This window comes from Fundulus heteroclitus, chromosome 19, assembly GCF_011125445.2.
Source record: "Fundulus heteroclitus isolate FHET01 chromosome 19, MU-UCD_Fhet_4.1, whole genome shotgun sequence".
Taxonomy (NCBI): Eukaryota; Metazoa; Chordata; class Actinopteri; order Cyprinodontiformes; family Fundulidae; genus Fundulus; species Fundulus heteroclitus.
The window spans coordinates 18,409,485-18,436,876 of NC_046379.1; the positions used below are offsets into that span (position 1 = coordinate 18,409,485).

General features: G+C 38.3%; 1 protein-coding gene across 2 annotated transcripts in view; it reads left to right on the plus strand.

The window, feature by feature from the left end:
• Positions 1-27,392, plus strand: part of aqr (aquarius intron-binding spliceosomal factor) — a 96,345-nt gene that overhangs the window by 59,098 nt on the left and 9,855 nt on the right. The window contains exons 26-33 of one of the 2 annotated variants that reach the window (XM_036150560.1): positions 4,843-4,978; positions 6,148-6,357; positions 10,213-10,350; positions 10,496-10,567; positions 10,742-10,929; positions 11,017-11,188; positions 16,308-16,478; positions 26,200-26,285. In XM_036150560.1, coding sequence (XP_036006453.1) covers positions 4,843-4,978; positions 6,148-6,357; positions 10,213-10,350; positions 10,496-10,567; positions 10,742-10,929; positions 11,017-11,188; positions 16,308-16,478; positions 26,200-26,285 — 1,173 coding nt within the window. The remainder of the gene's footprint in view (positions 1-4,842; positions 4,979-6,147; positions 6,358-10,212; positions 10,351-10,495; positions 10,568-10,741; positions 10,930-11,016; positions 11,189-16,307; positions 16,479-26,199; positions 26,286-27,392) is intronic. The other variant, XM_012861569.3, reaches the window with a different exon arrangement.

Genomic DNA, 27,392 nt, shown 5'->3' on the forward strand with positions numbered 1-27,392 from the left:
TATACCAGGCTTTGAACCAGCTCTTTGAAAAGATTATGGCTCTAGACATCGACGAGCGCCACCTTCTGCGTCTTGGCCAGGAGAGGAGGAGCTTGGACAGAGAAAGAAAGACTTCAGCAGGTGAGGGCAATGGGAAACCAGTGGAAAAACAACACACGCACAGACTGATGGGTCACATGGGGACTCGGGCAACATAAACTCACAATCATGTGTGAAAGGGCATCCAGCTGATAAGCCGACTTACCGTTTGTCCTGAAAACAGCTGCCCATGTACTTAATGAGTTCAGCACAGCGACGGGGCTACTCAATAACCTCATGTGGACCTTGCTTGACTTTATCAGGCTTTGCTTCATTCTCAGCCCCGTTTCACTAATCAAAAGATTTTGTTCCTTCAATCTCTGTTTGATCAACTCTTTACATACGTAAACATCAAATGGTGCAAGCTGCTTCGTTAATTGGCATTTAAGAAAGCGGCTCAAGTTTTATCGCGGTATAGAACTGGAGCAAGACTCCACTTAAAGTTATAAACCTGTTATTTCTGGGCTGGTTTGATGATTAGAGCACAGTATTAACTCACAGCTAATATGAACTTTAATGAATCTCAAGTTGCTTTGATTGCATAGATCTTTAAAAAAAATCACTCAATGTAGTTATTCAATTAATAAATACTATCAAATAACAATGGTATATTAGTGATTGTTAGACACATGCTGCCATTTGTTGTTGTTTGTTAATGTTTGGATGTAGCTCACAGGGAGTTTCATCTATATTTATTTGGTAGGGGATTTAAAAAAGTGTGATGTCATACCATAATTAAATAAATAAATTCACAAATGACTGCATGAATAAATGCACCTAATCTTCTTTTAAAACCATCAGAATGGTTATTAGGCTTTGGTGAAGGTTCTGATTCCAACATACACAGCACAGCTCTTCTGACAGAGAAGCTGAACTGGTAATTACTTCTATGTTTAAAAAAAAATCCAATCATCATTTGATCGAGGTAAAATACTTGGAACAGTATATTCGTTATAGGAAACAATCAAACCAGTTTATTTCTACTCTACAGTGGGTTGCCGTTGTAAGGGGGAGTAAGTAATTGTTCCAAACAATTATTACTGGTGTACCCCAGGGCCAAAATCTTGACCCCCTTGATTTTATGTCATGTATATCATTACTAATCATGTCCGAGAGCAAGTTTCTAGAGGTATGTACCGAATTTTTCAGACAATTAGTCACACTTTTTTTTTTCATAGTTTGGCTGATCCGGCGACTTATAGTTAGGTGCGACGTATATAAAATATATATATTTTTTTAATGGTAAAGTATACTGACCAACATGAACCAAGAAGCAAACATTACCATCTATAGCCTACCATCTAAGCTATACGCTCCTCCTGTACTAATTGAAAATGAATTGAAACATGAACTTATAGACAACAAAAACCAAGCACGTTTGTATGTTGTTTCGCTGTTTCATAATGCATTCAGCATTGCGTGGTGCAGCTTAAAGGGGAAGCCCAGACGGCGACAGAACCCCATCTTTGGGCTGTCCGTGAAGCTAATAACAGCTAGCGTTAGCTTATGTTGTGCGGGTAGCTTACAACTTCGCTGATGCACATTCAAGAGCTTTACTGATCCTTCTATGTTGCTCTCAAACATCCGTGTGATACTGTTAGTTCAGCATGTAGCACTGTTACGGTCATAGTCTAATTTAAGCGTAATTTTGACAACTTTCAGCATAATGCCCCATTACGCTGAAATGTGCTGGGAAGAACCTTGCTGGTTGGAGTTATTATGCTAATCTACTCCACTGAACTTCCCAGGAATGTTCCATGTTTTTCAGCTGATTGTGGATGCAGTTGTGTAATTGAATAAGTTGACCTACCAGATTAAATGTCAATTTTTAGTCTTGGATTTTGTGAAATAAATTTCTAAATAAATGCGACTTATAGTCTGTGAGACTTTAAATGTTTTTTTTTTCTTTATAACAATTTTTTTTTTGACTGATGCAACTCATCTTCCAGAGCGAATTATAGTCCGAAAAATATGGTAGATGATGCAGATCTGTATGTTGCAAGCAGGGATATTTATTCTGTTTCTACAAAAGTTTTTTAATATTTGGATTTGATTGTAGCACAATTTGAAAAGCCAAGTCTGACGTTGATTGTTTGGAAAACGATGTGTAGATATGCTGTTTCTCTAGGCTTCATTCTTTGATTGACGGCAATGATTTACATGCTGGAATAAATGGTGCAACATATCAAACACATTTCAGAAACAAAATATCTTGCCATAAACTAGAATTATTTTTCTATTTAACTAGGGTCAATATGTAAAAAGTAGAGTTCCAAAAGCAGACTTGCATAGATTCAGACCAACCAGACATTTTGTGCTACAAATTTTTCCTTCAATTCAGTAATGATTTTTTTCCATTCCTATCTAAATTATCATTCAACCTTTTGGTCAGAAGCAGCAGCTGAGCCACTGAGGATTATCTATTAGGGGGATTAAGATCTTGGACAGGAAGCCCATCAGATCACTTTACTGTTATGCTCTTAGAACACCAAAGAGGATGATCTTCCGAAGTTTTAATAAATTATCAAACCTCAAACGTATTTTTAAATGCTTACATGGCCCTTCCAGTGTTCAATGTTGTTTCTCGTTTCGTTTAAAGCTACTGGTTCGGTAACTTGCGGCTCATTTCATGGGTGTTTTCTGGTGTCTTTACTTGAATGTCTACGAAACAGCCTTCTCTATACAAGTGGTCAACATAAAAAATCCTCGCCCTGCAGCTCTAAAGCTTCACAATACATTTCAATATCATCGTTTGCAATATTGAAATCACTAAAGGCTGCTTGGATGCAGCGGTTGGTAAGATATCACATTTCAAGTGCGGTGCATTAAAGCGTCGTATGCCAGTCATGCAAAGTAATGTATTCGCCTTGATTGCTTTTGCATGTCCTTAATGCCCACACAAGGATGTATGTTTTATGTAGCCATGATGTAAAAGCTCACAGAAAATTGTGTGGAAATTATAATGATAGAATGACTCAGGAACATGCATGTTAATTGTAACTGATATATTCCTCAATAATATTGTAATTACATGCTTTCCTGATATTGTGTAGCCCTATGCAGAACTAAAACTGACCTTTGCCTTCATTTTTAAATAGAAAATTATAGAATTGTAAAACAAAAAAAAGCTGCCGTGATTAGTGATTGCCACCATTGTATTAATTCCCTTTTTCTTTTTTTTTTGTGTCTTAATGAGCCGGGGGGGAGGAGTTGTACTGTTTCAATATAAAATTTAACCCATTATAGAAATCCTTTGTTTTATTTCACCAAAAGCAAACCTAGTGAGGTACATTAGGCTCTACATGCTGAAATGTACATTACTAGTTTATTTGTCTTCAATAAAAATGAACTAAAACCCTAAATCGAACTTCTTACATTGCAAATAACTAACAACAACGCTTAAAGTCCTGTCGCAGAACTTACAACTGCTTTCAGCTCTTAAACACTAATTTTGTGTGTGAATTGCCTTGAAGGCCAGTGACTCATGTCCTCGGCAGGTCGACTATGATGTAGCGCCGCATTTTGAGCTCTCATGACTGACTTGGCTCAAGATACTCCAAACATTTACAGCTCGCCATGCTCGCTGCTATATTTAACACCACCAGCGAATAAATCAGTCCGACCATTTTTGAGCAATTTTCTGTATATAAATAGCACCATATCACAGATATTAATGTAGTTCCTATAGTGATACTATTTAAAGCTTCCTTACAGGCGTCAGTGTAAATTACCAAAGTAATTGTACTGTCAGACTTCCTCTGAACTACAGTGGGGGGAGATTTCTCTCTTTCCCATGTTATTTGACTGCTATATGTGCCTGTTGTGTTCAGTGCTGTATGTAAACCGGGATCTTGACTTGAAAGCAGTCGCTTCCATTTTTAAATAATGCAAAAACAGAAATGTGAAAGAGCTATAGTGAGCCACGTCCAACATGTTCCCCCCGCCTTGCTGCCTCCTAACGACATGCAGACTCCACACTTCTTCTACCCCACTGACACCAGCTAGAGCAGAGAGCCAGAGGGTTTTAATTAACACTTTCTACAAGGTAGGATAAAAAATGGATGGCAAAGCTACATTTAGTGTCAGACAAAGGGGAAAGTACAACCTTGTGCAATACATGGCAGACCTTTTTCTGTTTTATTGAGAATTTAAAAGTAGAAGCAATGTGGTTAGCTTTATTTTTAAGAGCTGCTGAAAAATAACGGGAGAAAACAAATACATTGTCCTTGTTCAGGTTAAATACAAGGCGGTTGCGTTTTTCACGAGCCGGTTTACTTTCCATTTTTAATTTTATTCTGGCCCAAACAGGCAGGGCTGTATGATCCTCATTTGTGTTGATCCTCAACGTGTCATTTGCTGACTGAGGATCTTTGAAGATGGTCTAAAAATAGCGCTCACCTCTAATATCACCCTCATGACCCCGCCTACTTCCCTGCGTGTGTCTGACATGGCTCATTGCTTTTCAGAAATGTCTGGCTGCAACAAAAAAAAAAAAGACATTAATCCAATCTCCCTTTTCTCTGTAATATTTGAATCGTTTTAACATATTAACGTATAATCATATAGAAAAATCAGTAATAACAGGATGAAATATTTGTTTTAGGCAGACTATTCTGGATGTTTAGGAAATAATTTACATGTAAAAGAGTGACTTTTTATGATTTCAAACTAACATGACTGTTGCATTGATCTTAAAATGAAACAATATAATATGATTGTGCAAATCCACTTACACATCTATAATTGAGTTGTATTTTTGTACAGGTATGGCAGAGTGAACTATGTCCTTGCTAGAAGACTGGAGCTTCTCAGAGAGGTGGGAAGATTACAGGAGAGCTTGGATGTGCCTGGAGACGTTTCTTATACCTGTGAGACTGCGGGGCACTTCTACCTCTACCAGGTAAGCATAACCGTAGCAATGTCTGTTCTCATTTTGCACTTAGAGTATTTAATAGTGTGAGCAAGTGAAATGGTTTTGGTTTCCAAATAATATCTTGGTCCAATTTGTTTTTCTCTTTTATTCTTCTTTTGTTCTTCTACAACCAGTTAAATTAATTTGAAATTGGTTGGATTATGTTATTGATTTCTCCGAGCAAGAGAGACTCCAGAGATATTTTGCACTTCTGTGATCTCCATCCTTTTACTCAGACATCTTATACTAATCAACTCCTTACATAACAGAAGTTTTATTTCCCCTAACTCCCTGAGTTTTTTGCTGAAAGTGCAAATATTTTAGAGCTATTACTGTTTACTCCTAATTCTATACTATACATGCTCTTATATAGTATACCTCTCAAAGGTGATGCTGTTTGGCTGTGTATTTCTCCCTTGCAAATATGCGCATACGAGGCAACAGGTGAAAAGGGAAAAGTGTGTGGGGTGGTGGGCTGCAGCTGGGATGGAGGTAGAGAGAGGCGTGGCTTGTCACGCGTCTTTATCTTGTTTTGGTCTACAGACAGTGCTTGAAGCAAACCTAGTGGTGAAATTTTGTTTAATGCTCCTTTGAGCAACATGTCACCCAATAGATTAGAGAGCTTGAACGCATGGTACTTAAATAATCCAAAGGGTGCACAATACCCTTGGTGCTTGAGAGAGACTGGATTTACTCTGATTTCATTTTTTTTTTCACTTTTTAAAGCAAAACAGAAGAATAAAAGTGACATTTCAGTAGTGAAACCTTAATAAATCAGGCATGATTTGTTACAATATCGTGTGTATTCACATGTTTCCATTGTGATCACATCTTTTGATACAAACAGGTTTGCAACTTGCACTTAAGCCTTCAAGGTGTCTCACCTAAGCTACACTCAGTTTTTTTATGTTTTTTTTTTTTTAATTGGACTATTTATAGAACAACCTGCTGTTTGGTTGAAGCTGCTTTATTAGTTTCACAGCAGGAACACCGTTTGGGAAGGGGGGGGACTATCTGTTCTCATTTGTTTAGTTTTGTGTGTTTTATGCAATACCTCAGTGACCGTAAAAAGCAAACTTGTATGCGCCAGTTAGAACCAAATGGAGATCAAATCTTGAGCTCTTTCGGAAAGTTCACGATTTCTCTCCTCTCCACAGGTGATATCACGCTGGGAGCAGTACATGAGCAAAGTCAAACCTAAACAGGGCAAGCAGGCGGAGGTGGAGGCTGTTGCTGCACACTTCCCCTTCCACAAATACTTCTCCAACGCGCCGCAGCCTGTCTTCAAGGGTCGATCCTACGAGGAGGACATGGACATCGCGGAGGGCTGCTATCGCCACATCAAGAAAATATTTACGCAGCTGGAGGTGAGGCGTTTTAAATCGTCCACTGGTTTCTCCACTGCTGAGATACGCTCAATGATATATAGAGGTTATCTGAGGGGGGTGAAGGGAGGCCATTTTATTTCTAGAGCACCAATCACATCTTGTATCTGCAGTGCCTTGCAAAGGTATTCAGATACCCTTTGAACTTTTTACCTCTGTGTTAGGGCTGGGCGATAAATCGATTTAATCGATTAATTCGAATTTACAATTCTTTAACATTTCATTTTTGGAAAATCTGGATTTTATTTTGCCAATACACTCATTGGGTTTCCATGAAGAGAACAGCATGTGATGCTGAATATATGTTTAGGCAAATGTATTGTCAAAATATTGTTAAATGAAAACTTTTTTTTACCATAATACGAGGTACTTCATTTACTTATTTACTTTATTTTTTAACTTAGTTTGAAGTTCACAAGTGCAGTGAAGCCTGTTCTTAGCTCAATGTGTAATACAACTAGCAGCAAATGTTTTGTTATATTTTCATTGTTTATAATGGCACGGCTGCAATCTTGTTTTACAAGCATGTTTCACAGCTTGTTTTAAGTCGCACTTTGAATTCAGGTCAACTCCCTGACGAAATGCTTGACATAAGAAGCAAGGTTTTAAAATAATTTCTTTAATTTCTTTTTATGAAACAAAAAGGAGGAAAAAATCAATTAATCGGATTTGATATGATAAAATCGGAGATATATTTTTTAATCCATATCGCCCACCCCTACTCTGTGTATATCATTTGGTTTTTGAGAGGTCAGCACAAAGTATTACATATTCGTTAAGTGGAAGAAATCTGTGGTTTTCAAACATTTTTTAACAAGTAAAAATAGGAAACGTGCAGCATGCATTTATATGCATCCACCTGTAATCTGGAACCGCTAGAAAACTCCAGTGCAAGCCTTCAGAAATCACCTCATTACCGGTAGTCGCTGGAGTCCAGCTGTGTATAAATTTATCTCAGTATTAATTAAACAATAGCACAAGTTTCAAGCGTCTCAGGAAGAACTGTTATATTTCAAGACCATGAGCATTCATTTTTGTTGAATTCCCACGAAATTTAATTTAGCTGAGAAGATAATTGACATGTTGCCAATCTACAACGTTTGCTTTCATGAAAAATTGGCAAGAAGGAAGTCATTATTGACAGAGAGCATCAAGACGTCCCATTCAAAGTGTGCCTCTAAGCCATTAAGGTGGCACAGAAAAGGTGCGCTGATCAAACTAGACCAAAATCAATCCACATTTGTTGCAGATAATTAGCACTGCTGAACTCACCGTTTTGTATGCGCTGTCTTCATTTTAGATATGCAAAGCTGGTAGAGAATTGTACAGACTTGTAGCTCAGTGTCTGCGAAACGTGGTGCTTCAAAGTATTCACTCAAGGCAGCTAAATAGAAACGCAGCACACACTTTTCCCAAGTACTTTCTGCTGGTCAATCAGGTCAAACTGAAATCTGTCTGTGTTTGTTATACAATATGGGTAAACGTTCTGGCCGTAGGTTTACTTTTGCTTGGCCCCGCATACCGCATACCGTATATCGAGACAAACAGCTTACTCTCTTATTCTTTTTGCTCGACACGGAAAAGCTTTGCCAGCTGTATTCGGTTGTTTTCCCGAACTGTCTGCCAGCTGCAGGTCCAGATGTTGCACGTTTTGTCATGCACAACTTGCTGCTTTTCTGACCGGCACTATATATATATATATATATATATATATATATATATATATATATATATACACTGTAGATTACTGGAGGCTGGTTCAACACTGTGTCTGCAGAGCTCTCGTGTTACCATTGTTCTTTTCATCAATGATCACATAAGCATGCGGTCAAATGCTCAACAATATTTTTGTCCAATGATAAATGGGTTCAACAGTCTGAGAAAATAACCATCTAAGCAAAAGTATTAAGGCTCCTTTAGTTTTTTTGTTTCTTTTTTGTACTTGTTTTCACACTAACACACACTTGAAAGCACACCAGAATAAGTGTTATCATTTCCTCTCAGCTCATCGACTGCTTCTGTAGGAATAACTGCAAATATATCTGATTTATATGAACACCGAGGTGGTTTCCAAAAAGCAATAAAGAAAGTTATTTGCTGCAGGTAATATCTCGACATGTGTCGTGTGGTGACCTTGATTTATCTGGCTGGCCTCCGTATCACTGCATCGCAGCGCCTCTCCCTCCTCCCTCGGCCTCACCCAATGCTGCAGTGAAATCTGCTCGCCCATTAGGAGAGGGTGCTGTACGTGGCGCAAGGTAGCAAAAGTAACATCCTGCTGCGGTTGCTGATCCAGCTACCTTCTGAATGAAAAAGCAGTTTTAAATAAGCCGTCGTAGGACTGCTCAGGAATGTATTGAGATAAAGTGTTGCTTCGTAGTTTTTGTGTAGACGTCTCCTCCTTTACAGTTATTCCAGTTTTTTTTCTTTTATTCTTTTTGCTCACTCATCAATTTCTGCAAATACTTACTATTTAGGTTTTACTCTTCCGTCTGAGGCCATGATGGTTAAAAGTAGACTTCATCAATATTGCATGTTTTGATTGGTTTAATATTAATGCTAAAATAGTAACACATCAAATATTTATACCCACAGCGCTGTCCGAATGTCGCTCTCCCTTCCTCCTCTCTCGTCTCTCCACAGCTTCTGGGGCTGCAGGAAAAAAGACCAAATTTTCCCCCCCGACCGCTTTAGACCCACAGTCATTTGTAATATCAAGATACTGACATGCTGAGGTAATCTGTTGTAGATTTTAGGGCCGATAACGTTTCTTTGTCTTCACATTGCACTAGAATCGGGGTTGCTCTTATTGAGCAATTAATCATACTGAGTGTACTCCACCACGTAGCAGCTTGTTGGTTTCTTTAGAAGTGAGGTCATGTTGCGGTGCATTGATAAACGCAACAAGAAGGAGGAATTGGATAAATGTGTATACAGAACCAAAACAAACCGCATGCATACACGTATATGATGAGAACGTTGTTTTCAGCAGAACACCTACAGATAGCTGCATCTATCGCCGAGTCAGAAGTCCTTAAACATTATTCAAGGAGATCCAAATTCTTGATAACTGGGCAATAATAAGAATCAAATTATTAATTAAAAAAAGATATAACATCAAAGGTATTAAGATCAAATTGAAAATGTGATAGAAGCCCCACATACTGTATGTCTTTTTAATTTTTTAAGGAGACTATAACTAATTTTCAGGTCATTCAGAGTTTCAGGGTTCAGAAGTTTGAACGCTGTTTTTTTTTTTTTTGTGTTTTTTTTCAAATGCTTTATAGAGTTTGCTCAAAAATATGACAAGTAGTGAATTTCAAGTAAAAGCCAGCCTAAGAAAAGGTTTTGAAGAGTAGCTAAATAAAATGTTATATTACTATTAAAAGAAAAAGTATAAAGATAGAATAATTTTAAAAAATCTGCTTCCTTACAACATATCCCACTGAGGATATGTTCTCAAAGTAGGGTTAGAGTTATAGTTTTTGTACGTAGTATTTTTTGGTTACCTAACTGAAGTTATCTAGGAAAAACACTTAGTTTTGTTTTTCAGTCGTGGTAAAGTTCTGGTTCCCTTCTCTGTCTACCAGTTTGATTCTGGCATGACTGGGATTTTCCATTGCATCGATTATTACAAGTCTTTCACTTTTTACAGTTATACCAAAATGAAATTTTCATAGTGTTTACAAAACACAGCAAATCAATTTTTTTTTTCAGAAATAAATATGCCGTTAAGCTTGATTGCAATTTTTTTCCCCAGTATGCTCCCAATTCTACCTCTTATCAAATGCCACAGTTCTTAAAGTCCAGATCCCCACTTTTTATCTCCCCTGACAGGAGTTTAGGGCCTTTGAGCTGCTGAGAAGCGGACTGGACCGCTCCAAGTATCTCCTGGTGAAGGAAGCTAAAATCATCGCCATGACCTGCACACACGCTGCACTCAAACGGCATGACCTGGTGGAGCTAGGATTTAAGGTGACGCTGCTAATTTGATGCCAACAACAAGATATATATATATATATATATATATATATATATATATATATATATATATATATATATATATATATATACCTTTTAATTTAGTTACTAAAACCATCATTTATGTTCTCTCTATTAGTACGACAACATCCTGATGGAGGAGGCTGCACAGATTCTTGAGATTGAGACCTTCATCCCTCTGCTGTTACAGGTAACATTGAGTCATTTGGAAAGTATAACTGACTTTTACAAGTTGGATGTTAATTCATCGGGTGAAATAGCTACTTTTCTTGGTAAATTAACAGTGCATCTTAAACCACATGGACAGAGTGTCTTTTTAAACTTGTACGGCTGCCCTTAACCTGGTTTTTCCTGTGATCTGTAGAACCCAGAGGATGGCTACAGCAGGCTGAAGCGTTGGATCATGATCGGAGACCACCACCAGCTGCCCCCAGTCATCAAGAACATGGCCTTCCAGAAGTACTCCAACATGGAGCAGTCTCTGTTTACCAGATTTGTGCGTTTGGGGGTTCCTACTGTCGACTTGGATGCACAGGGCCGAGCACGTGCAAGGTAGGTCCTAGTGGGAAGACAAGGGGCCAGGTTTAAATTGATCTAATTTGGAGTCTGAGTTCTCTGCATCTGTTTTGCCGTCCTCAGCCTTTGTAACCTGTACAACTGGCGCTACAAACACCTCGGGAACCTGCCTCACGTCCAGGAACTTCCCGAGTTCCAGGTACCCAACCCCGGTCTGACCTTCGACTTCCAGCTGATCAATGTGGAGGACTTCAATGGGGTGGGAGAATCTGAACCCAACCCTTACTTTTACCAGGTCAGTTTGCAACATCTCTATAGACAATATCAAGAATATTTATCCGAAATGGGTAAACAAAAAAAACAAAAAAATGTTTTACTGCCACATATAAACAATTAGGTCTCAAAAGATACAAAAAAATTACATGAGTAATTAATACAATTAGCTCTTAAAAGCAATTGCTAATTACTCAATAATGGAAACAACAGAAGCTCAGCACATATACAAGTATTTCTAGCTGCTATGCTGTCGATCCGTCGATCTTTCCTTCTTTCCTTGTGCTGATCATGTGTCCTTCCTTCCTTCCTTCCTTCCTTCCTTCCTTCCTTTCAGCCCTCTTTTCTTCTTCCCTCATGTCTTTCCTTCTTGCTCTTTCCCTTTATTGTGTTTATATTTTTGGCATTCATTACTTTCTCGTCTTCTCCCTTCCTTTCTTCCTCTCTGATGACCTTCTTTCTTTTCTTTCTTTTCTTTCTTCCTTTGTTCTCTGTGGCAACCCTTCCCTGTTGCCTATCCTGTGTTTCTGAGTGACCCTGCTCCTCTATCCCTTCTTCCTGCCTCATATTCTTCCTTTCTTCTGTTTCTTTCCTTCCTTCTTTCTGTCCTCCTTCCCTTACGTTGTTTACCATAATGAGAGGTACTTTAATTTACTTATTTACTTATTTTCTTTTAAGTTAACTTGAGGTTACACAAGTGAAGTGAAGCCTGTGAATTGTGTAAAACCACTAGCAGCAAACATTTTGTTCTTTGCATTGTTTGCAATGGCAGGGCTGCCATTTTGCTTCACAAGCACGTTTGTTACCTTGTATTTAGTTGCACTTTGAATTCAAGTCAACTCTCAGAAAAAAATATTTGACATGAAAGTTTTTAAAATAATTTTTTTAATTTTAATTTTCATATCGCCCAGCTTTAGGAACCATTTATGACAAAATGTGCTTAAACATAATGTGTACATAAAATACAATGAATGCTAAATGACTGATCAAAACAAAACAACAACAAAAAAAATATTATTCTTGTGGTAAAAATGAGCCAAACGAACTGTTTCTGGTGACAGAGTATTTTCATCCTTTCAGTACGAGTCCTCGTTGCTTTGTTTCTTCAGCTTGTGACGTCTTATGACAAGAGAAACGACTTTATCTGTAACATCTGTGGTGGCGGCGCAAAAATGTTAAATCAACTGAAATTCATCGTGCACCTCCTGAGCAGAATTTACTGCCCTTTACAAAGACAACATACCTGCAGACTTAAAACTGATGAAGCATAAAATCATCTTCATCACTAGCCTTTAAATGTGTCTTCTAAATTGGTGGTTGGACTGCAGTTCATTAATTTTTATGTTTTAGTGGCTCATCTATCAGTTTGTATGCTATATGGCTCGCTGTGCCTAGCGTGCAGCCTACAGTGGCTGCCCAGAGCAGAGCAGAGGCTTTGTCCTTCACACCGGGAGCCAGATTGGGTTTCATCATGACATTGCTGAAACTCGAAGACTGAGTGTGGGCAGGGGGCTGGGTTCATAAGCTCTTTTAGCTTTGCACCACTTCACCCTCTGTGACCAAATGTCATTCACAAATATTACTGCAAAATATATTATTGATACAAAACTGCAGTGCATATAGAGATTTTTAAGATACCTCAGATGAAAAACTTTCCAAAAAAAGACATATGAAACAGCTGATGGTTCTTGATTCGAAGTAGAGCTGTTCCTAAAAGGAAAATTTGGAGAATTTCTTTAATATTTTACCTCTCTGTCCAATTAGTTTAATCATATTACTCCATGAGTACAGCTTCTTTTTGTCCTTAAATCCAGACCATGTGCACTTCTCAAGGCTCCAGGTCACATGAAACTCAACTCCATTTGCGTTTGCCATTTTTAAGCTCCACGAGGGAATTGCCAGGATCATTTGAAACACACACACATTAACTGTGCTAGGAAACAGGGAAGACGGTTGACACAAGAGAAGTTGTTGTTTCCAGTCCGTGTTGAATACCTCCCACAGCTGAGCAAACACTAATACAACCACTGCTGTGCGCTGACTGGGAATGGATCACCTATAAACAACGTGTAGTGCTTTACTTCTTCACCATATTTACTGAAGCATTTTCCATATTGGGTCGATGTCTATTCAATTCAGTTTATTTGTACTGCACTAATTCACAACACGTCATCTCAAGGCCATTTACAAGGTCAATTTAATCAAATCATACAGAAACTGTGCAAATTGTATCGAGTCACTATGTTTACGTGCACAAAACTTCATGATTGGATTAAGATGTCTCCAGTTTAGAAAACAAAAAGTTATTGCATTTTCCTGTTTATATGGGCACACAATCAATTAATCTGATCATAATGCGTGTATATGCACCTGGCTTTATTCAGGATAATTCCCCTTAAAAAACACAGCAGAAGAAGTTCCGTCTTTGTTGAACAACAAATAATAGCAAACAAAGCAGTAGCGTACGTGTTCGTTTGTCTTCTGCGCGCCCAGGATGGACTTGCACCAGCATCTAATTACGATTGAAACTTTTCTGAATTACTTATAATTTTAAGCTCTTTTAATGTTACTAATAGGTTGTATTAGGAACACAGGCCGTTTTGCTTCCTGATGTAGCTTGTAGCCACTCAAATAGAAATAAATGATGTTGATGTAGGGCACGCATGCACACTCAGGTCAGCTTGCTACGTTCAGAATAACTTGATCCTGACAAGTGTTTACATGTATGCTGATCGGGTTGTCAAGAGGCATAAACCACCCCTCTCATTCGAATTACAAATTCATTCCTATTGAGCTTAATAAGATCACAATATTTTGATTGCCGTGTTTACATGACACATTTTCATTCCGATCGGCCCTTTATTCTGACTGCTTATGTCCAGGTAGACGTAGCTATAGACTTGCAGCTCCTCCTGAGCGTGTAGCCACAGTGGACAGGCGCCTCCATTGTGTCGTTAACTTTACAGCAATCCCTCACATCAAGCATGCTCTGGCGACAGAGGAGAGGAAAACTCAAGTTTAACAGGAAGAAACCTCCAGCAGAACCAGGTTCACTGTGACTGGCTATCTGCCTCAACCGACTGGGGTTAGAGAAGAAAGGGCAGAGGCACAGAAAGAACGCAGAAGCAGTGATCCAGGAGTACTTTCTATGTCAGAGAAACGTAGAAGGGTAACGGCAGTACTAGCTTCATAGGTGGCGTTATCCAGGAATGAAACAACAAAGAACATGAGCTCTGAGCCTGTTTCCCAGGCAAGAGGATGAAACCGAACACATATGTTAGTCTATTGATACTTCGGTCAGATTATTTTCATTTGCTGTTTAAAAAAATTTTTGATCAACATTTCTCACATTTTCCAGTTTTAAGTTCTAAGTTTAATACACCAGTAGGCTAAATGTTTTTTTTTTTTATCTCATTTTACTTCCAGTGTTGTCTGTACTACACTCCAAGTACCCTTCTTTTCATTATCCTCTGTCTTTATGTGGCCCCAGGGGACCGCTTCGCACCGTATCAGGTTACATTTGACCTGCTTGTTTGGTTATAGGGTCTCCACAGTAGGTTTCTGTGTAGTCTTAAAAAAGCCTTAAATGTAATGTCGTTAGACCTTACAGGCTCCAAAATATGCCCAGATTCCCTTAACTAGGTTTTAAATCACATTCGGTTATATCTATATGTGTTATAGTTCTGGCTGTGGGTTTCAGGTGTTACAACTATTCAGCCAAAACTACAAGAACCAAGGCATGCTTCTTTTACAATCATTCAAATCAAAAAGCTGTTAAGTTATCCAGTACCAGCTTCTCTGTTATGACGAAGTTTATGTTTTACATTAATTTAGAGGTGTGGCTTGAACACAGGTCCGAGTCCTTAGGCTGCCTTCAACATATTGAGTTGTTATAGTATTTTCCAGAGCTGGATGAGTACGATAAAGCTGGAATTGGAGGATGTAAAACATACATCCCAACTGTTTTCTTTGTTCTTAGCTCTAAAGGATCCCGAATTGATAACACAATGAAGAGAAACAAAGCCACTATAATGGTTTATCAGGCTCTTTCTTCTCTTCAATATCATGTTTTTTTTTTTAGCTACTGGCTTAGAATCCACAAGAGAATCGTCATTCGTCTTTTTTTTTTCCATTCACAGAAAAGTCACTAGCAAATTTTCCTGTTTGGTGTAGAGTTTTTATGATAAAATAAACCAATATTCTGTAAATATGTGCACGTCCAAGCATTGACTGAAATTTGCGTCTGGTATGCTATATGGATTGTAACGTCTATAAAGTGTAACGTCACACACGGTGTTTTTAAATGCGTGTATTTGCTCAATTTGGTGGCAGGTTAATGGGAGAAAAGGAACAAAGGCTGCCATTGTTTTTGATGTGTTGATTCCAGTGCAGCTGGATCAGGAGCTGTTAATGAAGCTGCATAAATTACCAGCAAAGATGTTAGGCTGCAGTCCACATTTAATTGAGACTGAATGAATAATGCATACAGTTGGCTTGTTTTTCTTTTTAGTGGTCACATTTGAAAGGCAGGGGGTGGTTTTGGATCCAGAACACAGGGATAGAAAAATGTGTCATTTGGAAAGTTGGTCATTGACCAGTAACCACTGCTTTTAAAGCACGCTGTGCGTAAAAAGGAGGTCCGGGAATCTGGAGACGTGCTTTTTAGGGATAAAAGACTAAACCATCAATCATTGAAATGGTATACATTTACTTCTCACAATACATTTTTAATTTGAATATGTTGATTTTACACACACCTAGAGCTCAGTTTTGATTCAAACTTTATATTTTCTTGCAGTTTCCACTCTGTTACATCTCAGTTTATTCCAGTTTGAAAATGTTGTGTTTGCAGGTGTCAAATTACTGCAGTACAAAAAAAAAAATCCTTATCTGCAAAGCTGTTTACAGAAAATCCATTGTGCAGTGTGTATGAAGTTGACTATTTTTCCTTTGGAGTAACATAAATGATGTTAGATTCATATTTGCTAAAGCGATAACAAACTCTAAAGTGATTTAGACGGCATGAGACAGTTCATTTGTCTCTCCTTCGTTCTTTATGCTGCTTTATTCAGCACTCAGACAAACGAATAGGAATAATTTGATTCTACTGTTCTTCCTGCTATCTCTTTGTTTTTGTGAAGAACCTGGCTGAGGCGGAGTACGCCGTGGCTCTCTATATGTACCTGCGGCTGCTGGGCTACCCGTCGGAGCGAATCAGCGTCCTGACTACCTACAATGGGCAAAAACACCTGATCAGAGATGTCATTAACCAACGATGTGCTGCAAACCCTTACTTTGGGCAGCCTCATAAGGTAAGACCCAATGGTAATTCACCACATGGAAAGAAATAAAAAAAAAATGCATGAATAAAGAGCTGGATCAGAGCAAATGTGTTACTATATACAACAAAGAAAGGGACTGCTTGTCTTCATGGAGGAAATGTGAGGGTGTCTCCTATACTGTATGTTTGGGGTTGTGTCTTTTTACATGGTGTTTGTATCAAGATGATATACAGTGGTTGCAACTGTACATCATCATGATTTTTTAATGGTAATTGTTATTGATTTAGCCTGACTTATTACAGTAATATATTATCTAAATGTATTGTAGCACAGCTTTTATTTTTTTTCGAAGTAGATTTACGGCTGTTTTTTTGGCACAAATTCCCAAACGTTCATCAAGCTCTACTCGTTGTGTTCCGATGTTTCAACTCTGCAACACAACCCTCTCCTCATGTAATATCCCTTCAAGGTGACATGTGTTTTATGCTTTTATGTGAAAGGAATCCACAGTCCCAGGAGACGTTTTTACACCTCATGTATACGCGTGGGACTCAGAATGGTTAAGGGTAGAACCGCCCAACATACAGACACACCCAGATACGGTCATTAATAGTTTCCTCACACCCTCAGATGTCAAACGAAGTCCATCCTCTTCTGCTCTGTTGCTCTGAGAAAACGCGCACAGCTCTCGAGGTTCTTAGAGCTCCTGGTGTTTCTGTTATCAGCCGGAACAAAGGTGCCTACCGCTCTGTAAGGGTGCATATTTAAGAGCATCTTTCATTTTTGCAGTCTTTCAGTCTGAATGTGTTACATATAGCAGTAGAGAAATTAAAATGAATCATGCTTCTTGTCTGTGGCAGAAAGTGAGTCATCAAGAGACTTAATTTTGTTGAAAAAACTGTTTTCTTATTCAGCTCGGTCGGATCATGAGACTCTGGGAATAGCTGCGGGTCATAAGACCAAATGAAGCAGGGTCCTGCTTTTAACCAGCTGACTGGGAGAGTGTTGCTGCAGGAATGGGAATTATGTGTCCTTTTTATCTTTAAAAGATACTATTGGGATATCGTCATTTAGCTTGTGTCGTCTAATTTTGTCTTTTTTTCCTTTTTATTACGTGATAAGTCAGAACCTCGCTATTACAGCTTTCCACTCATGTTCTGTTTCACATTTAAACGGTTTTAAGCTGTAAGGTCATGCTTTTTCTCGTTTTTCTTATTAACTCTACCCACTTTTTTTTTTTGCTCTCTAGCTGTTAGGGTTTTCACACACTTAATGGTGGCTAGCATTGGAAGAATAGTGTTAAAATGACAGTAGGCAAGTCTTTTAATAGGCATTAGTCCATATTAACAGAGGAAGTCCAGGCCATAAATTGTTCTAGTTTAGACATGATTGGTGGTTTAGAATAGAATAGAAATAATTTAATTGTCATACAGTGGGGAAATTCAAGCGTGATAGTGGCAAAAACAAGTAGACAGAAGAAACCAGACTTGAACACAAGATTAAATAATATGAAAAAAACTACATTTAAACTTAAGCTACAAAGCAGAAGAGAAACCAGGAGAAAGTTATTAATTTTCCAGATAATTATAGTAATCTTATCTGTTTTATCAATTTTAACGTAATAGATCATCAACCTCTATTTTTTTCTTTTTAGTAGACCTTAAACAGTACATAACATCTCAATTTTTAAATCCGCCCAGTTTTTCCAGTTGCCACTGAAGGCCGTATTGTATTTTTTTGGAAATAATTAATTCCCCTATGTTTTCTTTTTGTTTGATTAAATAAAGTAGCAGGCTATTTAGGCTATTGTATTTTATTTATTTTTATATATATATATAAAAATATTCTTAAGCTCTGTTTTGTAATGAGCATTTGCCTTTGTTGCATAGCACAAAATAGAATGTGAAGAAAGCACAAGCAGCTTTAATGAAAATGTTTGATCTCTGAGTGTTCAGCTGCGATAAAATCGTATGGGGGGGGGGGGGTACTTGTCCTGTCCAGGGTGTCCAAGCGTTCCACAGACGCAGATGGACGCGTCAAGGCCTTAATGATGTATGCACTGAGCAAACATGTACACACAAGAAGCTGCAGACTGCAGCGAGGGGCTCCTCTTCAGACACCGCAATTTCAAAACAGTTGTAACTCTTAAAAAAATGTATTATAAAAATACTTTTCTAAAAATTACATGTTGACTAAAGATTTTAATGTGAACTAAACATTGCAAGTTGGTTGATTTAAAGAAAAATTACTTTTGTGGCAGAGCCAAAAAAAAATAAAGGTTGTGTATGTTATGTTAAACATTTTAAAAGTTTATATTTGGTAGGTTACTGACTTTGCAAGCAAATGTTATTTTTTGTAGTTGATGTCTTTTTAGATTATAAAATTCCTTTAAAAAGTCTTAAGTCTCTGGTATAGTCAGCTTTATTTCTTATTAGAGAACAAAACATGGGGTGCGCTGGTGACGCAGCGGGTAGTGCGACCCGTATACGGAGGCCTTAGTCCTCGACGCGGTCGACCCGGGTTCGACTCTGACCTGCGGTCCTTGCCCCATGTCGCTCCCCCTCTTCCATCCCCTTCCTGTCAGCCTACTGTGTTAAAAAGCGAGCCACAAGAGCCACGAAAAATCTCCAAAAAAAAGAACAAAACATGCAACTCCCAAAAGATCATGAAACTATAAGTGGCTTTTACTGGTATTACAGCTATGAAACGGCTCTTGTAATTGGTTTGTAATAGGCTTCCCACTTGTATTTTTAGGGCTCCACAATTAATCGCATTTGCTATATAATCACAATTTTAATAGATGCAATTTCCAAATCGCTGAGGTATGCAATTTTGGGCTATGTAACAGTTAATGGATAAGACGCGTCTTTTAGGTGTCGGTAATATGCCTCCACATGGAAGGGAAGGGCGTTGCAGCAGTGAGATAATCAAATTTTTTTTCTTGTTTTAGAGTTTATACAATCATACTGTTTTTACCAGGAACTTTCAGGAATCTCACCATAACATTAAGAACAGCTCACACTGCTCACAATTTGAATTTTTGGCAAAATTGTACATCCCTAATATTTTTAACTGTTTATCTCCTGTAATGAGCTCAATGTCTTTGAGGTTGGAAGGCCCTGACTTTGAATCTAAAGCAAGTTCCAACGTTTCTCTTTTGGATTAAAGTTGGGAGACGCTTGGTCATTTCAAAACAATAACACTTTCAGTCAGAATAAGCATGTTGGTAATATTAAAGGATTGCCTAAATCTGGATTTGCCAGGGTTGTGAATAATTTTGGTCTTAACATTATCTGTGACTCAAAGCCTCAAGTAGCCTCTTTGCTGCCTTTTAAAATTTGAAAATGGGTCAGGATCCCACTGAGTCATTTATGGTATCAGTTTGAGGGCCAAATTAATGATACGTTGGACACCTGCAGGGTAAATGTGTTTACTTCTATTTCCTATTTTTGTCTAAATCTTCTGTTGTGCAACCATACCTCCTTCCCCCCCCCCCCACTCTTAATGTATTTTTTGTGTTCTGACAGTGAGTCTGAAATTGTGCTTAGCCATGTAAGATGTCTTGCAAAGTTAAGACAAAGCATCAGTCAAAGTGCTCACATCCCTAGTCAGTGTGCATACCCAGTGATACAGTGACAGGAGTGACAGGCTGCTAGATCTGCTGAAATGAAAAAAATGGCCAGAGAGGGAGCTTGATGAAACAGAAATAGGGACTCTTGCGGGAAAAATGCTTAGCGGCTGAAAGGTCAGGCGCTGAGCAGCGGGTCCACAATGTGTCTGACAACGTGCCACAATGTCTAAACCAAGAAAATGTCAAAAGCCTGCTTACTTTACTCTGATGGCTTTAATTAGACTCAGTAGGATGGGGAGTGCCGGTTAGCACCATTCTAAGTGTCAAAATAAGACGCATTGCCCTACATTTTTATCTGAATACCAACAAAGCTGTTTCTATAGACAAAACACAATCATGCTTGCATTTTTCACAGGACTGTTTTTTGATTCCATTATATTTTGTTGATAATGTTAATTTGGTTTTCCGCTCTTAAATGTTTTATATAAAGGGATGCAAAAAAAAAAAAAATTCAGTTGTTAAACAGAAGAGGGTGGTTATCTGCATTTCTTGTCCAACCAGTGTGCCATCTAGTCACAACAACACTCTTCTGTGTGGGTGATGTTACTGAGTGAAGAAGACTCAGTTACTTATTTTCAAAAACCTTGAGGTGTTTCAAATAATATTACGGGAAGCACAGAGGGTTCTAAAGCTATTTCTTTTATGTAAAGGTTGGCATTGATTAGTTAATACAAATGACAGTTTTTTTGTTTTTTAGTAATGCTAAATGCACTAATTGCTAACATAGAATGCTAAAGGCAGTTTAGAACGCGAGTCCTGCTGTCAAGTTGTCTTCGTTGCACAGCGAGATGCCGCTTATGATTTTCCTACTGTAAACAAATCAGTGTTCTAAATAGGGATCATATCATTATCGTGGAAAACATCCTATAAGATTTTTGATTTATCGTGACAACCATAAATTCCAATTAACAATGTCTGAAACCCCCAAAGACTGACAGTATTGTCATGATTATTTTTACTACTTTAGTTCCATGAGAGCATCAATAAATTTAAAAGATTTTTGGAGTTAATTAGTGATAAGATTACACTTGTTTATGTAACTGGTGTCCCGAGGAAACCTTTTTATCAAAATGGGTTATCTTTTGGTGTTTGTTGGTCTTTGACTCCAGTGTATGGCAGTAACAGCCATAAATTTGTCTTAAAAAAGACCTCAAAAATGTCCCAATAAATAACACTAAATATTGTAGGTAAAAACATTTTTTGTCCATATCCCCCATCCCTAGTTCGCAGTGGAAAGGCTGCAGTAGAAAGTGTTCCTAATTAAAGTTCTTGACGAGAAATTAGAATTGGCTAAAATTGGTCTCATCAGTTAAAAGTTTTACAAAAGCTGTAGATTGGAAATCAGTCCCAAAACTCTTGATTGATGCACCTCTCACTTTTACACCATTAAATAAGACACATTGGCTACATAAAGTGTCTCAATTGTCATCATGCAACCATAATGACTCCAAAATGTCATTATGGTTGCATAATGATACTGAAGACTCTTGATTGATTCTCTGAGATTCTTATGAAAAGATAAATGAGCTCCCAGAGTTTAGTTTTCTTACATATATGGATGCAAGAGAAATAAAGGTGTGTTCCTGTTGAAGGTCTCAGTTCTCCTTCTGAAACAGAGTGAACTTAATACCATAATATTTTAACAGTCATTAATGGGAAATCTTTAACATTCAATTTAAAAAAATAAAAGCTTAAGCACACAAAAAATAAGGTATACTGTTCTGTGTTCCCTCTGCATGCTTTGTGAATAGTTCAAAAATCAAACCCACTAAATCTGCATATTCCAATGTATGCCACATCTTAGAATAAATAAAACAACCAGAAAAAGAGTGCCATGATCCACGGCTGCCCTATTAGCTGAAAGACAGTGTGTCACTCTGGTTCTGACAATGAGGAGAAGATGGTAGGAAACGATCCCCCTGTAAATAGCTGCATGTGTGTCTCACAGTGTCTTCTGTGTGCTCCTGCATGTCCACAGACATGTGTGTGTCACATTGATATGACCTCTGCGATTCTCTCCCTGCAAGATTTCTCATAAATAACTAAACAGCATGCAAAAAGCCGCACCTCGGGGAGATTGTCGATACAGGCCTTCTTGTCTGCGGGCCAGGAATAACCGCCCGTCTTGTGTGTGTGCAAACACATGCATGCAGATATGCAATGTCTGTTTGGCCTAAACATACATCCCACGATTCCTGCTGCGTTTAAAAAAAACCCACATATTTTTGCCTTTGGGTTTGCACCTGTTCTATATAACCACCAGGAGGGCATAAATAAATACCTCATTTGCCCCATCCCTCACTCTTTCACGCTCACATTTTTATCCATGATGGGATGTTCTCTGAGGGTTCCACGTTACTTTGCATTACGAGATCAGAGGAAACTACAGCTACACATGATTTATCCAGCCTGACTGCCTCTTATTTCCAGGTATCTAGTCCTGGACTGTGCAGCTTCTTGATGGAGAACTATTGATCTCTGCTTATGTGAGGATCTATAGAGGACACACTAACCTCTTTCTGTTGGGCTTTGAATTTATCTGAGCATTGCTTTTCCAAAGCAAGGTGAGCTGTACAGTACTGTTTCTGAAGAACAGAACGTGTTTTGTGTGTCCGGCATCTGTTTTCAGCTGTTGAATCATGTCTTTGATCGTATTAACTGTTTAAGGACACTATTAGTTACGACATTTAGCAAAGTATGTCATTTGCTTCTATAATTTTCCAAATCTGAGGAAAAAAGGGAAGTTGAGTGTAGAAAATATTTTTTCCTGACTTAATTCTTTAATACAACTCCCAAAACATGACTATGTGAATTCCTAAAAGCTTTTTATATATTGTTTTAATTCAGACTGCATTTAAAAATAGAAATAGAAGTGTAAAAGACAACAAACTGTCCTTTTAAGAATCTAAATTTACTCTCAAGGCAATTGATTCCTGATTAGAAAAGTCTTTGTTTTATAAATTTTTAAAGGTAACTTATTACTGCATGTGCTAAAGATGTTGTACAAGTGCTGAATTAGTTGCAGTTTTTATCTTTGTTTTGTTTCAATATTAATGGAAATATACCAAAGATAAATGCCAACGACTCTATATGACTTTTAACTCTTTTTGATCAGAACGTTTATAAAGCTGTCAGAAATATCTACAAGGTTCAGTTTGGAAACCCTTTAGGATCATTTTTGCACATTTCTTTCAAAATATACCTCAAAGAAATTCCTCCCTTTGTGAACTTGGAAAAAACAAAAAAAAAAGTTTGATATTTTAAAGCTGCCTTTTAAAGAATCCAGTTTTGACCCATCTGCACTAGCTGTTAAAGGTAGAGTGGACATTTTTTTCTGGAAATGTAGGTAAGAAATGCTCAAGTCCCTTTTTGAATAACTGCGTGTGTGCAAGACCATCTTGCCTGCTCTTCGACTCCTCAGGGAGATTGTGTGAAAATATCTCCAAAATACACTCAGGTCATATTTATTTCTTCTGAGGATTTCGTCTTCTTCTCATAAACTTGTTATAAAAGTTTGATTCTTGCGACTGAGTCATTTTCAAAGTATACAGAGAGAGCAGCGGAACTACAATGAACGGCTAACACCAAGGCTAACTGGATACATAAACACTAGAAGTGCGCAGCCAGCAAGCGGAAACTAACAAATAACGCACTCTGCCATTACATGAGTGTGTCACAATGATTGGCATGTGAGACAACCAATAGATAAGGTGATGCCCTCGGAACTTGCAGCCGAAAAAGATTGTCCACTAACATTTTTGTGCAAAATCTTTAGGGGTTTTCTACAATCACATTCCCCAATGATCACCAGGGTGGCGTGTACCACAGATTAACAGAGTATTGTGACAAGGTGTGGGCTACTTTGATTGCTGTAAACGGTCAAATACAGTCATGCGTAAAGCTGCGCGGTGGATGTATTGGCAGTACTTATCATTTTTCCAGACTTTCTTTGCTTTATCGCCGTGGATACCACTTCACCATGATGAAAAAAACAATCAGCTGACCCAATTTTTTATCCACATTAATATTCATGAGGTGCTTTGCATTGAACATTTACGGTTGAATCTGGGCATGTAAAAGGCAGAACATGAGGCGGGACAAGGTATGCAAACATTCAGGTACAGCTGTGATCTAAAAAGGAGAATTGCATGCTAGTGTGCGTGAGCATGGTTTTAGAAATCTGAATTTCTATTGTTTTTTATTCTTTATTTTTCTTTTGCGTAAATCGTTTTTTTTGGTGGAGTATATACGCTTTTAGTATGGATACCACACAATGTTTTATAGATGAGACCCCAGATCTTTACAGTTTATAAAAACACACATAAGCTGATGTAATATGATGCTCTGACTAAACTTCCACATAATATAGATGCCCTCTACTTTGTGAAGTGCACTAGTCCTTTTCTGCAACATACGCCCCCCACAAAATGACCATGCCACCCCAGGACCTCAAAGGCCAATAATGTTCTCAGGCTTTCAAGTCTCTGCCTTCTTCCTCCAAATGGAACTATAATAGTTATGGACAACATTTTACATCTTTCATTTGAACAAAGTAGAGCACCAGAAATGTTTATCGATTATTAAATAATAAAATCCTAATAAGGAATTAACTTGAGCACCAATCTGCACCATCGGCTTTCTGAAATGGCAATCTGATTGCTTCTTTTTTACGTCATGTACACAATTTTATATCTTTCCTTCAATATCTGATGCTTTATATTCATGGTATTTTATAAACACAGCCTTCAGCCTTTAGCTTTAATTAAAGGAGCAATGAGCGATTTTTCACCACTAGGTAGAGCTTTAGCACTGTCTGTAGACCAAAACAAGATCAAGCCAGGCATGTCTTTTCATCGCTCCAGCACTCGGCACCCGTTTCCCCTTCTTATCCATCGGCTCATATGCGCATATTTGCAAAGGATAAAAACACAACAGAACAGCATCACCTTTAGGGGAACATGTCTAGAAATAATAATTGATAATAATTGAACTTCATTGATCTCACAATGGAGAAATTCACTTCTGCATCTTAACCCATCCCCTTGGGGAGCAGTGGGCTGCCACTGTGCGGCGCCTGGGGAGCAATCAGGGGTTAAGGGTCTTGCTCAGGGACCCAGAGTGCCGGCACTGGGGATCGAATCGGGTACTTGCATCCTTCTCTGAGTGCAAGTGTACTGCTCTAACCACTCGGCCACGACCCACCCAAATAAGTAACTCATAACTTTATAATGCTGTTGGCAAGAGAGCGTTTTGATCCGATGGCCGTGCTCTCCGCCATTTTGTGCCTGGTGATGGCATTTTATGAGCAGGGAGTGGGTAAACCCCGAGGGGCAGCTGTTCACGTACGCGCATGCACGGCCGGCCCGGCTATGCAAACAAGAGACTGGAGAACAACACAGAGAGATGGTGTTTGATGTTTAACCACAGTCCATCTAAAAAGATAACTTTAGTTATTCTTTCTGTCTAAAATAATGAAATTTTGCTTATTGCTCCTTTAAAGAACTCAGTTGAATATGTTAAGTGTATTGAATAATGTAGGTATTAGTAGCTAGGAAACCTGAGTCAACTACTTAAGACTATGCAATGCATAATAACTCAGGAACAGTTGTGCTCTACATGTGTGGAAGTAAGTAAAGTTACCAGCAGAGTACAAATCAAAGTGAAAACTCTCACAGAGAGGTACTTCTTGAGCATTTTCTCTCCTCTGAAAATAACCTCTGATTGAGGCTAACCACAAGGCCCCCTACTACCTTGGATCTGGTTCTCAGGAGGCCCCCGCTAAGAGGCTAGTGATAGCAAATGCCCTTTAAGCCGCATTAACTCTTCTGGCTGCCCATGTGGCCCTCAGCGATAACAACCCAACAGGAAGATGCCGGCTTCTTATCACTCTCCTCTCAAGAAAATAAATAAAGAAATCAGAAAAGGGGACGTCAAGAGGGAGAGTAGACTCTCTCGCATTTGTGAGCATTTCAGGAAAATCCTTCCACCTGGCTAAAATGCAAACATTCATTTAATCTGCAAAGCATCTTAGCTGCCGAAGCTTGGTTTGCAAGTCTTTTGTATTCATGCCGATATTCATCAGTTTGTTGGATGATCAAACTGTGCTTTGTGTGTGTGCAGGTTACAACTGTGGACAGGTTCCAGGGTCAGCAGAATGACTACATCATCCTCTCGCTGGTCCGTACCAAAGCTGTTGGACACTTAAGGTGAATATTTCACTGCATGCAAGGCAGAATATTGTCTCTATTACAAAAAATGTCTCAGTAGTTGTTCTATTATATTACATGTTTAAGTGTCACTTCTATTTGTCTGTAATGCTATATTTTTATTGGAATGTTTATTAGTTTGTATTTTTATTTAAAAGGAGCAATAAGCTAAATTTCATTATTTTAGATAGAAAGAACTAAAAATAGTTTTGTGAAGAAATAAATGTATCTTTTTTAGATGGACTGGTTAAACATCACACGCAGCATCTCTCCGTGTTGTTCTCCAGTCTCTTGTTTACGTAGCTAGGCCGGCCGCACATGTGTCTACAGGTGTAGCTTGATACACGTCTTGTTTTGGTCTACAGACAGTGCTCAAGCTTTACCTAGTGGTGCAAAATCACGTATTGCTCTGTTAATAAATTTATTTCAATTATCAGAAAAAATCTTTAGATTGTTAGACTTTTTCTCCTATGTCATTTTTTTTAAAGGTTAATCCTTTAAACCGTCCATCGGTCCATATTTAAATTCTAGCCAATATAGACATCAGCAGTAAATTTATGTTTGAATTTCTATATTTGAAAAGGACCAAAAATAGCTGAAAACCCTGGAAATTCAAGTCTAAAAAAAATCTAAAATGTTTTACATGAAATCTGTCTCTAGAAATCCTGAATGTCCCATTACCCTCCAGTGCATACATGTCCCTCTTCATTGGCTTAGGCCCTCTCTTTGCTCATGACTCACTCTTCTTCATTCCTTATTCCAGTAATGTGTGGTCTAGTGGCCTTTCTACTGCCATGAAATCTCAATGAGCTCCTTACACTTTATATTCCACATGGTTTATTATCAGGGAGCTGAGGCTGAACTCATCCTCTGCACTTCAGTTAGCTATGCCAGCTACTCGCTCTGATATACATTAGCCGCTGTTGGAATTGCACAGCTCACGGCTTTATAGCAGTGTTGGACAGCCAACAAATTGGTACTCCAGTGCAAATAACAAGCCATTCCTTTTAGAGCTAAATACGGACTCTCTCTGCTCATCAGCCCTCATATTGGACCCTTTAGGTGGCAGAAACAAGACACTTAAAAGCCCATTTTTTATCTCACTGA